Below are 12468 nucleotides of genomic sequence, written 5' to 3' on the forward strand. Positions count from 1 at the left end.
TTCTTTGTTTGAGTCACTAAAGAGAAAGGCTTTAGAGGAAATCCCACGGATATTGGGAATCATAGGAGAAAGATAAAGGATAGATGTCAGTTCTTTGAGTCGAAGAAGCAGTAGCAGAATTCGATATAGGCGAAAGAGGGAAAGCCCTTCGGCTGCGGTAGTTACAGGATCATCGGATAGCTATTAAAGGCATAACGGAAGAAAGGACCGAGCTGATTCTATAGCTGCCTATTCTGTAACAGTGGATTCTAGCACAACAACTTCTTCTTTGATTCAATTGCAGCTCCTTCTATGCCATCACTCCGGATTCGTACGCTGATACGATCACACCAAGAAAAGAAGACGCTTAGGAATGAAGTTAGCTTTCCTCGGATACGAGAGCTGGAAGAGCCAGCTTTACTTTCTCTGTGGTAGCATGGTTAACGGTAGCATGTTTGCGTTAGTCGGAAAAGAGAGATAAGAAGAAATAAGGGCCAAAGAAAAAAAGAGAATGAAAAATAAGAATAAATTGAGCTCGACTGCTTCTTCTTCCTCTCGTTCTTACTTCCCTCTAAAGAATAAATTGAGCTCGACTGCTTCTTCTTCCTCTCGTTCTTACTCGAGCTTTTGACTGACTTTCCTTTACCTTCCTTCTTAGTCACTACATTCTCAGGTCTGACTCTATCAATTCCCTGGACATCGACCTCCATTAGATTCAAGTAAGGGCATTGGAGCACTTTGATGTTGATGCTTGAGAAGAAGCTGTGGCATTGACCTGACTTTCGGAATAGAATGTTCCCAGCTAAGACTCTAAGAGTGATTGATGTCATACCAGTAGCCCTTCTTACAACAAAAGGTATTCTGCCCGCGGGTTCTGGAACAACTCCTTCTATAGCTGCTGATTCGTGATCTCGACAAAGAGATTTCGAAAGGCTAGCAGCTGAGTCTGTTACCTATCTCAAAGAGAAGGCTTTGAATGTCATATGACTCCATCACGGATGAAAGCACCCTCGCTATTAGAGAGATAGTAGGCAGTAGCCATAACATAACCCTAGATGCCAAGAGGAGCGGGCAAGGTTGGACCGGGTGTAAAGGATGAGACTAAGGGAGGTTGACTGGGGAATTTCTTCCAAAAGCATAATAAGGAGTTGTTTAAGCGGGAACTGCAACTATACGGCTAGTAACTGCCCCAGCAAGTCCATCTCTTGGAACTTCTCTTCCATCTATTACGACTTGCTTCGCCCCTCCCAGAGATTCAAGTTCTAGTTCTTTTGTTCTTTCTTCCTTGGGAGGTCTAAAGCGCTAATTGATAACGCTTTTATAGATGGTTTTCCTTGGCTTGGATGTCTTTCTATTATCCCCTAACAAAGCCTATTCTCGTATTCTGCCATCTACAGGTTATGGGGTTACGGGTCTAGAACCATTGTCGTATGGTTCCTCCTCTCGTGTAAAGAAAGAGGTTCTCTATCTTTCGAGACTTCGTTACAGTCATCGTAATCGTAGGAGGGCTTGCCCTTGATCTTCTTAGAAAGTGAGGGATTTAATAGCGAAGCAGAAGCTACTTTTCACTCATATTCAAAAGCTAGACCGGCTGGCTACGAAGCGAGGATTTGTTCTTAGTTTCCTGGTATTACCTTCCGAACCTTCCTTGGATTGAAACGGAGCTTGCTCTAGCTTCAGAGCGAGGGAAGATGGATGGGCTGACTTGAGGCTCGGGATGGTGTGGGATAACAGCCTTGAACTGAGCTTCGTTTGATAGTACTTTCGGAATAGGCTTTTGGCTAGATTTAGGGCAGAAGCCTGAAAGTCCTCTGATTCTTACTTTACTACTTCCTTTGATGGCATCGTTCCTTAGTCTGATTCATGGCATTCCTCATTCTTGGATTTTAGCTTCGATGCAAGGGAAAAGAGCAAGGAAAAGCCCTATATCCGGAACTCCGAGAGCTAGACCGGCTACAGGCTAAGCAGCACCGGCTGAGGTATTTGAGTTAGGGTCTCGTGGCCCCAGGCCGGCTAAGAGCAGCAATTCTTACATTTCTCTCAGAAGCTACTTTCCTACTTCCTTTCCTATTTGAAAGAGCTTTCAAATAGCATGAGCGTTGAAAGTCTTCAATTAGACTAGAGCGTTAGATTCTTTTTTTTTTTTTTAGTTCCACTGATAAAGTCGAGTCTTATAAAAGAGGCCACTCTACGAGGGAAGTCCCCGGGTCGAGTCTTTGCGAGTTCATCCCAAACAAAGCGAAGCCCTTCCGGTCGGGAAGATGCAGATAAAACGCCAATAGCCGGATGTCCGCTTCTACGGCATAAGCTTTAAAGAAAAGAGCGATCAACGCTAATCAAAATTGAATAATCAAAGAAAATTAGGTATAGGTTTGAACAGTTTTTTCAATCTTTTTCTTCCTATTCTAAGATAGCTTTCAACTGAGTGGCTACCCTTTTTGTCAGATACGGGTCAATAGCCCCGTTCAGACAACTAGGGTCCCCCTTAGATCCTCCAGCATTTCGCGGAGGCAATCATCCGGCTCATGAGGCAGATACAGATCCTCCATAATATGGGTGGCGGTCTGAGAGTGCAGCTCTATCATATCTGCCCTCTCATTCTTGCAGTTCTCTTTAACGGAAAAGCATCCGAAAAAACGGAACACTAACCTAATCTCGAAAGAAAAGTTTTACTTTTATCAACCCCTATTCCTGACTTGAACAGAAGCTTCAGCTACTTGAAGAGTGAAGAAGCAGCTACCATCTTTCAATGCAATACTAAGCCAACTAGCAACCTGAGCCTGTAGCCACCCGGTATTTTATAATAGCAACCAAGCCAGCCGGCCTATATTTGAACGAAAATGCCGGGTCGCTCAGCGAGGAGAGGATAGGGTGCTCTCGGATTTGATAAGAAAGACAGGGCGAGTCATTTTGCATGTCGGAAAAAAGACAAACCATGGGCTTGAGGCATCGGTCGTCTCGGTTCTAATCCGTATATCATCCAGGAACTCACTGTTGAAATTCCGGCAACTTGTTCACTTCGTTCTATTATATAATGGATCAGCCCTCATCAAGAACTCTCGCCAAATCACAAGTCTTCCTATTACGTTACGCCAGAATGCACAACCACCGTGGGCATTCATTCCTATGCCGGGGCCGGGGGCATGGCAGATGAACTTTACTTTGCACATGCGTTCATCGGCGGCTGATCATGTAACGTCAAAGAAAAAGACCGCTTAATAAGACGCCTATTCGATCTAATAGTCGAACGAGGTACGAACTAGTGCTAGCTCGGGCGCGGTAACAAAGGTCCTCGCAAACCTCGTAGCGGAGAGGCGGCTTATTGCAGCAATTTTAATCAGTAATCATCAATGCATAAGGGAACAGCACGAAGCGATGATATGCTTCGCAAGCAAATGGGTCAATGACTAGATAGCCACGGTAAGATGGAAGGCCCGCGCTAATGCCCTTAGAGTCGTCGGTCGAATTACCGATCAATTAGATTCTTGGATGAGCGGAACATCTTTGAGACAAATCATCTCCACCCGGGTACATAGCTTCATCCAAACCATGGATCCACGAATTGTTGCCTCGCTCGAGAAAAGAGCTTCGTAGTTGCGAGTTCTGGGCCGATGAGCGATATGTAATCCTAGGATTAGAACTATGCTTTACTACTTCCATATAGTAGTTAGATCTTTTCTATTTTTTATATTTTAGGTCTTTTGGCTAGTCTTCATTTCCCTTTCTTCTCTTTTTTCAATATGGATAGCAAGAGGCCTACATGGAAGGAAGGAAAGATGGAAGGAGAGAAGGACTGAACGACAAAAGGAAAGACCTCTTTGTTTGCCTTGGAATGAATTGGTTTTTTCAACTGCTGAATAGGTTTCGGGGCTTAACTTAAGTAAGTCTTCAGTACGCTTTTAGTATCCGGATCGATAGAGACTGATCCCTTTCTACATACATAGCCCCACCCCACCAGATACATACATACTTTTTATCCTTTCTCCCATAAAGCTTCCTTTCCTGAATCTTAGCTCTTATCTTTCTTATTTATTCTGACTACTCTCACTTTAGAAACCGGGCCTGGAGAATTCAACCTTAACGTACCCGGGTAGTACGCCTGGAACAAGAAGGTTCGTCGTACAATTTCGGCGATTACAAAAAGAAAGGAGTATATCCCTCTCCCTTAGTGTCTTTCCACTTCCGTCGTTCAGGAACAAACACTTCGCCTAATTCTTTTGAATCCCGGCCCGCTTTTTCCCCACTAACTAATTACGTTACGACCACTGAACAAACTTGGTTGACGAACATAGTTTATGCGCCGCTAATGTAGCGGCTTGTCGAGCATTTGACAAACTCACACCATCCATTTCAAATGGGATTTGTCCTGTGGACACACGAGCAATCCAACCCGTAGGATTTCCTTTTCCTCTTCCCATTCTGACTTCTGTAGGTTCCCCGGTAATAGGGAGATCTGCGAGAACTCTTACCCATATCTTACCATTTCTTCGGAATTGTCCGCTCATAGTACGATGGAATTGCCCAATTATAGCTCGACGCGCTGCTTCAATGGCTCGATATGAAAGACGACCAGCTCTCAAACTTTTAGTGCCATATCTTCCAAAACCAAGTCGTGTACCGTCCGGTTTGCAACCCCTACTACATCTGCCTTTATGATATTTACTATATTTCGTACGTTTCGGATATAGCACGTCCCCTTTCTTTTTGACTATATGAAATCCACACTTTGACACCTGAGATTCCGTAACGAGTAGATACTTCCGCAGGAGCATAATCTATTTTCTGGTTAAATACATTACTAGATGTTTTTCCATACTTTCCGCATTCAGTTCTAGCTATTTCTGCACCTTCTGATCGACCTGAACAACATATACGGATCCCCTCCACCCCTTTTTTCATTACTAATCGAATATCCTTCACTATTTGACTAAAAATGGAGCGAAATGATCTTGTTTTGTTCCTCGGTTGAAAAGAGATATCTTGAGCAATCGGAGAAGCACTTTGATAAACAGATTTGATCTTGACCGACTCAATTAAGGTATTAGTCTTTGTTCTATTAGACAACAAAGATCGCATTTTTTTCACTTCGTTCAAATAAAAGTTGTACCCGTACGGAATTCTTCTGTTTCTCAGTATGATCTCTATCATCATCTCTATTCCCTTTATCAATTCTCCTATCCCACCTAGGTCTATGAATTTCTCTATCAATTCCATTACCTTATCCTTAGCCGTGAGGTTCCAACATTTTTTCCTGAATTTTCGTAGGAGTTGTTCCCGGGCATACTCAAAAAAAAGGTTCTTATACACCCCAACCCCGTCCCTTGGAAAGAAAAAGGTAGCACCGAAGAAAGGAAAGAGCGAGATGGTGGTTTTTGTTGTTCCCGCGAAGCGAGGATGATCCGACCAGCGAATGAAGTGGGTCAACTTTTTGTCTTCGGCCAAAAACTTTTTCTCGCTGGTCGAGCTTTCGACAAAAAAAGCGAAACGTATTCTCTTATCTAAGCTTCTTCCCTGTGCATTAGCTCCCCCCATGGTAGATGGTTCAACCACGCCCGGTTCCACGAAATGATTGAGAACTACGACGGGGTCGAAATGCATTTGGTTCTTTGTCTTCAATAAGTATTGCATGACCGAATAATTCAAGGAAGGGCGCACCGCAGGGAGGGTCCTTTTAAGTGGATGACTCGTCGGGCTGTCGGAGGGGGACTTCTTTGAGAAAAAGAACTTGAATAACTTCGTTTTTCTGAAGGAGTCGTCATTTAGGAGGGCTATGTCATTTACAAGCCCGGCGTATTTCGGATGCTTGAAGGCCCCGCTGACCCGAAGTGATTTAGAAAGATTCTTCTTTATCGATGGTGATCGGTCATGGTATCCATAGCGTTGCTTCTTTTTCGGCCAAATCCGGATTTCGTTTTGCTTCTCCCGGTCGTCGAGCCTGATCGACTCGACTCTTTTCCCTGCCCCCCGGCCTCTCACTTCGTTTCGTTCTTCTTCTGTACCGTCGCTTGAATGAAGACACCCGATCGGCCCGACTTTCCCAAATGCCCACCACTGGCCCTTCCCCTTTCCGGGTCTGGATTTTTCGCGTCGTTTCTGTCGTCGTGGTCGACGGGGAAGAAAGAAATGAATGAATGTTCTTTTGGGAAAATGTATAATAATACACCTACCGAGACGAAAGCCAAAGGTGAGTCTAGTAGGTGGACGTATCGAACCGAAATAAGATCTAAGATTGACATCTTGATACACTGATTTACCATAATAATAAATAGAGTCAATGCGGACTCCGCCGTGGGAAGAGCCGCTTCTTTCTTGCTTGATAGGGGGGCTTCCATTCACCAGCGCAGACTAAAAGTGCTCTCCGAACCGTGCTGGATAGTCACCCATCACACGGCTCTCAAACCCAACCTGTGGTGGATCCCGGGTGACAAAGTAAAAGCCTTTGATCCTTTGCCCCATACTTTGAGATGCTCCTCCCCGCCGATCAAGCAGCGACGCTGCTCTTAGCTTTAAGCCGCTATCGTTCGGTTCGGATAAGTAAAGTCCCTTCGGTCAGTTCGCTCAGGTGATCCTCCCTTCTCTTCCCTAACGTTCAGAGTTGTTCTGGTTTGAGAAAGGAGCACCGGCCGAGCGCCCTGAATGAATAATAAATTTACAGCAGAGGTAATTGCAGATTCTTATTCGAACGAGTTGAAGCTAACAACATGTCGATTACACACCGGGGGTTGGTAAGAACTGAGGGGCAATGCCCCTCTAACCTAAGTGGGCCTACCTGCGAAGCAACTGGTACTTGAGCGGGCGGGGGGGGGCGGTTTGGTTTCGTGCAAGGCCCTCGCAGCAGGAAGAGGCAGTTGTCATTTGAAAGAAAACGCTCTTAGTTTTTATAAGGTTCCAAACCTTCGCACCCTGATGAAAAAGCCCTTTCTTTTCTATCTTATTAGTAAAGCCTAAACGTCCTTATTGAAGCCTAGCTAACGAGAAATCAAAGCGATAACGCACCTTTCCTAAGATTAGAATCGAAATAGAAGAGAAGGCCTTTCTTTCTCAAAGTAAACTTTCCCCCTTCCCTTCTTGCTTTAGAAAGATTGCAGCTAGCGTGCTGGACTAATCTAATAGAAAGTCAAGGCTCTTCTCCTGTTCTACGAATCTACAACTCTCTTTACTGAGCGAGACTCCATCTATATCCCTACTAGTGGTTATTCTTTCCAGGCCATTTGTTTGACAGCTTAAACTAGACCCCACTTTCGATTAGATAGGTTTCGGTCTTAATCAAGATAGGTCAAGGGCGCGTCGGAACGGTCGGTAGCTACTTAGTCTCATCCGAGAGTCTAATCTCCTTGTACTGCTTTTTTTCTTTTCAAAATAAAAAAGGTCGATTTAGGCTCCTTCCCTTCCCATAGCTGCGGTAGCAGGTACTACGAGCCCTCTGTCCCACGCATTTAACCGGCGTGGTTCACCGGTTCCACCGAAAACTCTCATTTGTTGAAGCGGAGCATAGTGCGCTTTAGGCGCCGAGCGAGAAAGGTCTCTTCTTTCGTTTCGGTTTATTCACTGATCTGAAACTTAGCACTTGTTTTCTTATTCCAGGGGCGGCGGCGTTCTTGAATGAAGTCTATCCGAACCGAATTAGCACTTCTCAGATCAGGCGAGGCCTCTCCAGCGGAGCTGGGCGCCGGGGCCCTGGCTGCACTAGCGATTGGCACATAGGGGAGTGGTTGCCCGGCTTTCTCGGCCTGGTATCCTGCACCTCGCGTTCATGATATCTACATTCAACTGTGCCCCGGAGACACGGTCGAAGCACGCCCGCCCAGTGTGCTTCTTTCACGACATGCTCTGGTCCCGGGTGTCTTCCAGTGGTCTTCTAGCGTTAGAAGAAGTCGTGTCCGTCCCGGACATCTGCAACGCCCTTCCCCGCCTTTTTTTTTTAATCTGGGGTGAAGGAAAAGACTGACCCCTTCGGTGACTTTCGCGGTCGCCCTCACTGAACCGACTTGAATCTGAACTACGATTCAGACCAAGTCTTACCGAAATTGGATTTCCTTTTCGTGCCATATGCGCTTATACTTTACTTTTGTCCCTTTTTGATCCCCGGTCCAATATGAGTTCTCGAAGATCTTCGTTTCCGTGTAGAAGCAAACTCTCCCAATTTAGGACCTCCTTCAGTGATCTTACAACGAACAGGATCCCATTGAAAATTCGTACGGAGCAATCAACGAATTCCGGCAAAATAGAAGAAGATGTGACCCAATTTTCCTGTCCTTAAAAGAAGATCTCTCCGGTTGCTTCCTTCTCCTTGCTAAACTAGAAATGATCTCTTACGACTAGCATTGCGATTCACGCATCTCGCACAACCGTGCCTGAGATATTAGTGGTGAATACTCTTGTATACTAGCCGTCTCACAGGTTCTCGTTAGCAAGGATAGAGAGACAAAAGGATAGCTTCGAAAGTAGGTAGGCTAGGGAGATGCTCAAACCGGGGCTGGATCGAATTCCTGTAAGACTTCTATCCTTTTTCTCTTTCTTTCTTACTAGATTCCCCTGCCCCCTATATTCAATTAAAAGACTAGAAAACCTCTCTTGTGCGTCTACGTACCCGTCTTACCAATACTGATTAGCTTAAGACTGAAAATCTTAGTTAGATAGCATCTATTGTATTGTCTATCTTAATTCGCTTAAAGCCTTACTTTCAACTCGGCCTCCCGGTCAGTATATCCGAGTTCTACTTAAATAGTCTCGGTTTTCATATTCTTTATCTTTGATATGTGCGGTCCTCAATCGCCGGACGGCTGCCCTCCATCCCCTTGCTTCACGTGCGTGCCCTTCTTATCATTTGTTGGCTAGCCCTTTGTATTTCATGGCATGGCTACATGTGCCCTTTGGATTTGATGGCACTTCAACCGGGGGTCTTTTTTCATCCTTCGATGCTAACTCTGAACTCATGCTTCCACCTCCAGCTTAAGCACTTCTATCGATCAATTCTGGTTCAAGATTTGAAACTGACAGCCGAACCCAACGAGTGAAGTATACGTAAGGAGTCAGAAGAAAGCAATAAAAAAAGAAAGATTTCACGGCGATATCAATTCCGTCATATCTGAAATAAATAAAGAATTCTGTCACTTCAAGAAAGAAGGAAGGAATTCCATCAATAATTGCCAAATCCTAAATTCAGTCTTCACTGATAGATAGAAAGATAAATTCTGTAAAGCAAAGAAAAGAGAAGGCTTGAAATCAAATCCATCTTAATACGAAATTTTGAAATAAAAAATCTTTCCACTTCCAGCGCACCTCCTTTCCATGCTACTTCTTTCTTTTCCACTTCATGACCAGGAATTATAGGTCGGCATTTCTTTCATTCCATCAAGAAAGGCACCTCTGGACGTCTGCTTCAACTTCAAGCCGGGGGACCATGGATCAAGATTTCTGGTTCCCCTTCGATTTTCAACTTCGCAGTCTGCTACTATTAGAGGGATATGGATTTCTTTCCCCCGGATATCGATTTATCGGGAGTGCTACTCTTTCCATCAAAGCAATCACACCCTTAATTCACACTCATTCTGCTCCACTCACACCCGAAAGAAAGCTAGCTCATCTCTCAGACTGGATCCGGTCGTAGAGACTGATTGATCGGTCACCAACCTGCAAGACCAAGAATTTGAAGAAAGATCTCTGCTTAGGCTTAAAATCTCTCTACCTCTCAAAGTCACCACTCCGTCCAGGTGTGGAGGTCAGAATCCCATCCTATCCACCCGGGCCGTCGTCACCACCTTCTTTTGTCCGATCCTTCTCCTTTTGAATGATCGTCACGCTTCTCTTGAGATCGAGATCAGCTTCCCAAGTCAGAACTAGAAAGAATAGTAAATAGCACCGCTGATAGACTTCATATGAGAAAATGGGATGATTCCTCAGGCAGTGTAGCTTTGTCGGGGTGCACCTTTGGTAGCAGCGGCATCTCTCTTTCTCTCTGCAAATGCATCCCATTGAGACTTCTCCCCCTGGGCAGGATCTTCCAACCTTTCATTCATTTCTTGATCCATCAACCTGGGAGCGAAGCCCTTCATCTTTCTCTTTTTGCTACTAATAACTGGGCTTCCCTTCACCACAAGATGCAAAAGATTGGAAGAATCGCTTGAGAGACCGTCCGCCCAACCTGTCAGATATTCCTGGACTCGCTTTGAACCAAAAGAGATGCTGCTTGATCCGAGTATGCTACTTGCGTAGTAGATCCAGCCATATCAAAGCGTCTTTCCCACTTGAGAAAAGGAGTGATTTGCGCTCGTCCGATTGAGGGCCCTTCTCGCTTAGTGGAAAAAGTACTCAAATTGGCAATACGAACCTAATGGTTAGCTTTTGATGCCACCATACCATAGGGGCTCTAGCTTACGACTATCAAAAAGAAGGCGATAGGGAAAGGCACCGCTAGATCGACTTTCAAAGTCCGGCTGGATGGGAATGATTTCCGGGGAAGAAGCCCCGGCTGCCATGCCAGCTCGATCTAAGGTGGGAAGGGATCGAGACCTTTCTCGCGAAGATGGTCTTCTATAGTTTCAAAATCTCGACTTTAGAACAAAACTACTTTCTTTCTTCCATGCCGCCGTCGAAGGCCCGGCTTAAGACATTGACTTGGGTCTTGCAGCTGCCAACCTTCAAAGTAGGAGTTCGGGATCTTGTCATGAGCATGCTCCAGAGAAGGCTTTTTCCTTTATTTATCTACCCGTGACCGAGCGAGGATGATCTTCTTCATGATCGGCCAAGTCCGAAAGCTGCAAGAAAAGGGGGCCAGAGAGAAGGTCTTTTCATCACCTCCTTTGGCTCTTATTGGTTCTCTTCACGATGATTGGTCGGGGCCTTCGTTCCCTCTTTTAAGTAGAGAGATGTTCCCGCGGCGAAGAAGTGGAATGATCATCAGAAGGAGGTGAAGGGCTTAACAGCGCCTGGCGGGAATAAGAAAATAAGGAAATTGGGTCGGGTTTGGTCATTCATTCTTGCTTTTTTGGGATTGAAGGATAAATTACAAGCAAGTCGTGTTTGGAGCGAACGAATTACCTCCTTTGAAAAAGAATTTCTTTGGTTATGGCCGATACCTATTGTTGTCAATGAGAAGATCTACCCGGAAAGGGAAAACAAGATCGGATAGTTGGGCAGGCGCTCCCCTTTGGGTGTGGCTGTGTATGGATAGGCTAAGGCACCTTAGTGTGCAAGGGGCTAAGTCGTTCATTCAAGGACCGGAGCTTTCATCTGAATTCCCCTATGTTCGAGACCATTATTTCTTAGAGTCGTTGAAGGAAAAAAGCTGGATAGAGAGGCCGGGTAAATGGTCCAAGGGTCCTTGTCCAAAGGCGGCTAAGCCCTTTCCAGCAACGTGGAAGAGGAGAGCTTGCTCAGGGAATTCAAATGGGAGACTCTCGTTCGGATGACTGTCGGTATGATGATGTGCTTGATGCTAAAGCTGCCTATTCTCGCTGAGACTCTTGTCGAATCCAATCTTCTTTCTGGAGCACCTATATGAAAGGGAAATCCGGATGAGTAAAAAGGGGCCTTCCTAGTCCTTGAAGTTGTTAGAGTTCGGACTTATCGACTTGTGTAGTAATAGAAGCGATCTTCTTTACAGGCGCCTACCACCCCTAATTGATTAAAGAGAAGGGAGCCGCCCTAGTAGCATGAGACGACAGCCTTGCATAGGAGTAGTTCTGACTCCGAGAATAGAATCTTATCCCCGCCGACTAAGCCCGGACTCTTTCGCATCGCGCTAATTCAGTGCCAGCCGTTGGTGAAAGACCTGCATGGAGCCGAGCCCTTCTCACCTACCTGCTTTGGGGAGAGTTTGATCCGGACAAAACTAGTGGGTGTCGCCTCCTCGAAGCAGCTCCCTCTCGCCCCGATTGATGAAAAAGAAATAGAATTGGAAAAGTCCAAAGAAGACTTTGACCCCGTAAGCTAAACTGGGAATCTCGTACGAAACTGAGAATGTGATCATGACAGCACATCGAAAGAAAGTGGCTCGTGGCTTTCATATCTTGGTAAATAAGAGATCGATCCCGTAGTTCAATCCTGGGAAGGGTCAAAAAGTGTATCCACCCGGTCCGGGGAAGGTGTGTTCAATCCTCTCACGTTCTTGGTCAAGTAATGGCTCTAGCTTCATTCTCGCTTTGGGATCATCTCGCCTTCGTGGGTCTCCGCTTTCCAGCTGCGGAAAGCTTCACTCCTTTCACTGAATGAAGACCAAGGAAAGAACTTCAAATGTTGAACCATTTGGAAAGAACTTCAAATGTTGAACCATTTAGCTATGGATGCTTAGCGGGGGTTGAGAGATCCCTTGTCGCCGACAAAGAAAAGAAGGTAGAACCAATGGGCCCTTAGTCCGCCCCTTATGTAGTACATAGAGGCGTCGCGAAGGAGTGAAGAATGCCCCTTTCCTCCCGGAAGAACTGGACGACCAAATACAAGCACTGACTTCAAAAAAGAGATAGCCTGCCTCTCTCTCCTTTCTTGCAG

At 45.5% G+C, this 12468-nt stretch overlaps 2 protein-coding genes across 2 annotated transcripts, besides 3 other annotated features; both read right to left on the reverse strand.

Annotated features, from left to right (window-relative positions):
* Positions 1 to 2059: 2059 nt before the first annotated feature.
* Positions 2060 to 2127: a dispersed repeat (second copy of repeat X-12).
* Positions 2128 to 4235: 2108 nt separating this feature from the next.
* Positions 4236 to 4751, reverse strand: rpl16 (ribosomal protein L16). The gene has a single exon. The coding sequence runs from the start codon at positions 4749 to 4751 to the stop codon at positions 4236 to 4238; it is 516 nt and encodes a 171-aa protein (YP_009642418.1).
* On the reverse strand, positions 4642 to 8028 carry rps3 (ribosomal protein S3). The gene is made up of 2 exons: positions 7955 to 8028; positions 4642 to 6244 (listed from the first exon to the last, which is right to left on the reverse strand). Exons 1-2 carry the CDS (start codon positions 8026 to 8028, stop codon positions 4642 to 4644), a joined length of 1677 nt encoding a protein of 558 aa, YP_009642419.1.
* Positions 7961 to 8097: a dispersed repeat (first copy of repeat X-04q).
* Positions 8098 to 8226: 129 nt separating this feature from the next.
* Positions 8227 to 12468: part of a repeat region (second copy of long repeat M) that runs on past the window's edge.

The sequence above is a fragment of the mitochondrial genome of Lactuca saligna (assembly GCF_052625555.1).
Source record: "Lactuca saligna strain CGN5271 mitochondrion, complete genome".
In the NCBI taxonomy this organism is placed as follows: Eukaryota; Viridiplantae; Streptophyta; class Magnoliopsida; order Asterales; family Asteraceae; genus Lactuca; species Lactuca saligna.